The sequence below is a fragment of the Odontesthes bonariensis genome, chromosome 7 (assembly GCF_027942865.1).
Source record: "Odontesthes bonariensis isolate fOdoBon6 chromosome 7, fOdoBon6.hap1, whole genome shotgun sequence".
In the NCBI taxonomy this organism is placed as follows: Eukaryota; Metazoa; Chordata; class Actinopteri; order Atheriniformes; family Atherinopsidae; genus Odontesthes; species Odontesthes bonariensis.
This window is the reverse complement of record NC_134512.1, coordinates 24,370,462-24,374,663: the sequence shown is the minus strand read 5'-3', so window position 1 is coordinate 24,374,663 and position 4,202 is coordinate 24,370,462. Positions and strand designations below refer to the sequence as shown.

Sequence of the window (4,202 nt, the reverse complement as noted above, 5' to 3'; positions counted from 1 at the left end):
AGATAAGCCGCTTAATGTACTTCTCATGCAAAAAGGAGATACAAGATTATTTTTTGACAACTTTATCCATTTCGGACGTATCCGTGTCTGTAACTATACTGTGCTGTATTACAGAGAGCTGATGTAAAGAATGATCGTGTCGATTGTCAGCGAATCATTGAATAAAACGCTTACAAAAGTAGGTCAAGTTCCAGTTACTTGTGTCTGTGGCAGACCAGGTTTAGCTCACTCCTCTTTGTCATATTTTTAGATTTCTTTTTCAGATGCTGTACTGCTCTCACGTCCTGTCAATCATTGTTTACTGCGACAGCCAAATTCAAGAAAAACCGTGGAAACACATTTTATAAATTGCCTCTCACCAAATGCAGAATTTGCTCTTGTCTGAGTAATATAAACACTTGCAGTTTATGATGTACATTTCTGCCTTGAAGAAAGTAAACATAAAGGTGAGTATTCTCTCAAAGGATTGGTTGACATTGACAGGTACAAAAAAAAAAAAAAAAACTACATCAGCTCTGCAAATAGAGATTGTATAACTAAGATGAAACCTTTATTGATGACAATATATGATATTTACATTCATGTGGTACAGAGGGAAAAGATGTCACCTCCTTCTCAAAAACATCAACGTTTTTGTGTGTCCCAGGCCCACATACAGTTTTTCATCAAACTGGGCTGATCTGATTTGGAAAGACTGCAAAATGTAAAGCAAGTGCTGAAGATTCACTTAAATGAGCGCTTGTAACTCCTCGTGTTGCTCCCAAGTACAGTACGAGGAGATGGCTCAAGGTACAAACATTACAGAGCCACGCTGCCCAACTGCCAACTGCTTGGTTGTCAGTTTTGTCACTGTCTAATGCATGTGTGTCCGTTAGCCTATTGAATAATATCAGAAATTCCAACAATTTTACAGTTTTACAACAAGATGTCTTGTCCTGAACAGGAGAACATGTACAGGTGATGAAGAGAGGGAAAGGTCCTCTGTCTCTTTGGTTGGCCAAGTTAAGTTTTATTTAGCTAGCAAAGTTTAAAAAAAAAAACATAATCAAAATCTGTTTGATGAATACAAAATGGAAGAAAAAAGAACAGGTCATGCAGTCCCAGCAGACCCCTAACAGCATTAAAAAAAAAGAAGAATATCAAATAAACACTCCTATGAAAGTATGTAACAGCTAAATAGAAAATGAAAAGATATGAACGTATAAGTTTAGAAAGGCAATCTAAAACATCTTAACATATAGCAAACTAAATGACTCAGACAAACACCATTTTTAAACTTTACAGCTCAAAAGACCCTTTAGTCCTCCCCCCCTGTTATCACTCTTTCTTGATCCTTCTTCCGCTTCTGGTATGGCCTGCTAAGTGAGCCTGAGCAAAAAGTGTTATAGAATATGTACACCGTGGGCATTTATTATTGTCACGTTTGTTTCCTTTATTCCTGAAAGTGAGAGATGCTAAAAGCTCAGAACATTCACATGTTTTGTGCCTGGGTGTTCTTTATCCTCGGCTTCGGCACGGGCGAAGGTTGTTGTCCCTCAGCAGCTGCGGATAGATGTGGAGGTCTGCTTTCGACATGAACTTCAGACTCGGGAGTATTCTGGTAACAGACTCTTGGTGAAAGCTTGGGGCTCGGAGGCGGAGAGTCCTTTGCAAGGTGCATAGTTTCGTAATCTGGGCTGATGGAGTCTGGCGCTCGCTTGTTTGTAGAAAACATCATTTCTTCCCTTTTGCCCCAGAGTTTCATTTGGGATTTGTTGCGTCTGAGGCGGCAGCATAAAACCATGACAATGAGGAAGAAAAGAAAAATCAAACCTGCTCCTCCTGCTAGAGCTCCTGTAACTGTTTTGCGTGTAAAACAAAGGTCAGGGGGAGCTTTACATGTTGGACGAACAGAGTCACTGCTCTCCTTGCTGACTTTGTTTGCCACACTACAAGAGAAGCTACTCTCCTCTTTCAGCTGTTTCAGAGATATGCTCAGTGTTTGCTTTGTTTCACTTGGCAATGCCTTTTTATCAAGCATCCAAGAGAACACCACACCCTGAGGTTTGGCCACCCCGCAATTAAGATTAACAGCATTAGACTTGAGGTCGCAAACATAACTGAGTTGAGGTTTTGATACTTTGTCCATCATGCAGAGACGAGTAGTCCACGCTCTCGCCAAAGTATTATTTAGATGCCGCACGTTTACTTGATAGATCCCAGCACTTGTGACTTGCAGATTCCTCAGCCAAAGAGATCCAGCTGAAGAGAGATCTTCTGGTTTTCCAACGGACACTTTGCCTTCCTGCATGTAGAAAATGATTGAGTCGTTATGAGTCCATCTCAGTATATGTGATTTCCCCATCTTGTAGACAAAAGGCAGAGTCACACTCTGTCCGACAGAAGCATAGAGGTCACAGGTGTCCATGTTTGCTGCTGAGAGGTTGAAGAGTGCCAACAGAAGGCCAACACCAAGTGTGGCCACAAAACACGCCATGATATGCAGAATATATGTCCTTTCAGTACTCCAAGGAATCCTGAACAACTTTTGTCAAAAAGCGTACCCACAAATGCTTATTGTCCAGCTGTGAGGACGATTTTCAAACTCTGATAGAGATAAGTCACTCCGAGCTGAGCTGTTACACTGGCAGCCTAAAATATAAACGCTTCATAGATAACATGTGTCCACTCCTCAAAGGGAAGTGAATCTTCAGTAACAGGGAAGCTATTACTCAAGAGTGTATTCTTAGTTCTCAGAAGACGGCTAAGGGTAGTGACAAAGTCATGTGGCAACTAACATTTTCCAATCGTCTGACATTATGTACTAGCAGTATTTCCGAGAGTGACTGGATGGCGAAACATGGTTGAACCACTAAAGCCACACGATATCCATTTAACCTTTAGTCAAATCTGAGCGGTTATATTCATAGGGTCTAATATCAGACATTTAAAAAAAAAAAAGTGCTGCACAGCCTGCATCTCATAGACCTGCCTTAGCCTCCCTTCAAAAATTAAATAAACCTCAGCAGGTGCAACTGAGAAAGGCTCTCTCTTTCACACACGAGACAGATGTTGTGTCAACAGGCAAAAAAGCAAAGTTAATAAGGACGACAAAATGTGTTTTCTGACACTTTGCAAACTGCAGAGGTAAAAGCCTCAGAGCTTGTGTGAATATGGTTTGATGTGTGTTATGTAAAGGGAAGAAACAGCCAGCAATACTCAGTATAATATTTCACAAACTTAATATACACTGTATATTAGGTTATTGGACTTACATGAAAGGAGATCCAAGGTTTATCACCAATCATATATTTCCCCGCTGGCTTTTGCATACGTTCATCCTGGTTATTGGTTTTCACCTGTCAAAGAATACAAATGATTTTTTTATTTGGCCCCTCTAAATTGGTTTAGTTATGGGTGTCGGTTCCAATAAAGGAGGTGAATAATGAGAGGCCACAGCCTCATGCAAATATCTGCAGCAAATGTTTTTTGTCGTGGTGGCTTCAGTCAGACCAGGTTGTGTGTATTTTGCAATTAGAGACGGTGCCAGTGCCGTCGATTAAGAAAAATTGAGTAAATCATTTTAATTCATCCTGGGGCCCCTTTTTACAGACACCAGTCGACCTCCTAACAAACGGGCTCCCCAGTCAAACCAGTTGCATTTTGAACTTGTTTGGCTCAGCTCTTTTAATCTAAATAAGTCTCCAAGTTGCACATATTTAGCTAATTTGTTCTTCAAATTACCCTTAATTTTTTTCATTTTTATGAAATAAACAATTTGCATTTGAAAGTCCCCTGCAACATTTCCAGCAAACCAGAGTCATTGTTCAGTGAGCATAGGAATACCACTGTTGCTCCATAATTTGTACCATCTACGACCCTTCAAAAAGTGTAGCTGCCTTGCCTTGAGCTGCCCTGAGATGAGTTCATTTTGCAGCTCACAGCTATAATTTCGCACAATTAGCAATGATTCACACTCTTTCTGTAACTCTCAGCACCTTCAAAGAAACCCAGAGCATGACGAACACCTGTTTCTTTCAGCTTCACCGTCATTACACTTTTTCCTACCCAGAGGGAAGGGATTGATTGAAGTGTTAGCTAGTCGCAGAGGGCGTGCTGGGTGCTGAATGCAATGAATTCCTAGTTACCACTGTTGTAAACATTTTATCTTCAGAAATGTTCCCTGCCAGCTCAGCTTAAAATTAGAAATATGTAGGTTGATG

General features: G+C 40.6%; 1 protein-coding gene across 1 annotated transcript; it reads right to left on the bottom strand.

Annotated features, from left to right (window-relative positions):
- Positions 1–528: 528 nt before the first annotated feature.
- On the bottom strand, positions 529–2,615 carry LOC142384738 (T-cell surface antigen CD2-like). Its single transcript, XM_075471040.1, has one exon. The coding sequence runs from the start codon at positions 2,474–2,476 to the stop codon at positions 1,472–1,474; it is 1,005 nt and encodes a 334-aa protein (XP_075327155.1). The 5' UTR covers positions 2,477–2,615; the 3' UTR covers positions 529–1,471.
- Positions 2,616–4,202: the final 1,587 nt, after the last annotated feature.

Bases quoted from the DNA above. Each gene is read 5' to 3' on its own strand.
- LOC142384738 (XM_075471040.1), bottom strand. From the start codon at position 2,476: ATGGCGTGTTTTGTGGCCACACTTGGTGTTGGCCTTCTGTTGGCACTC.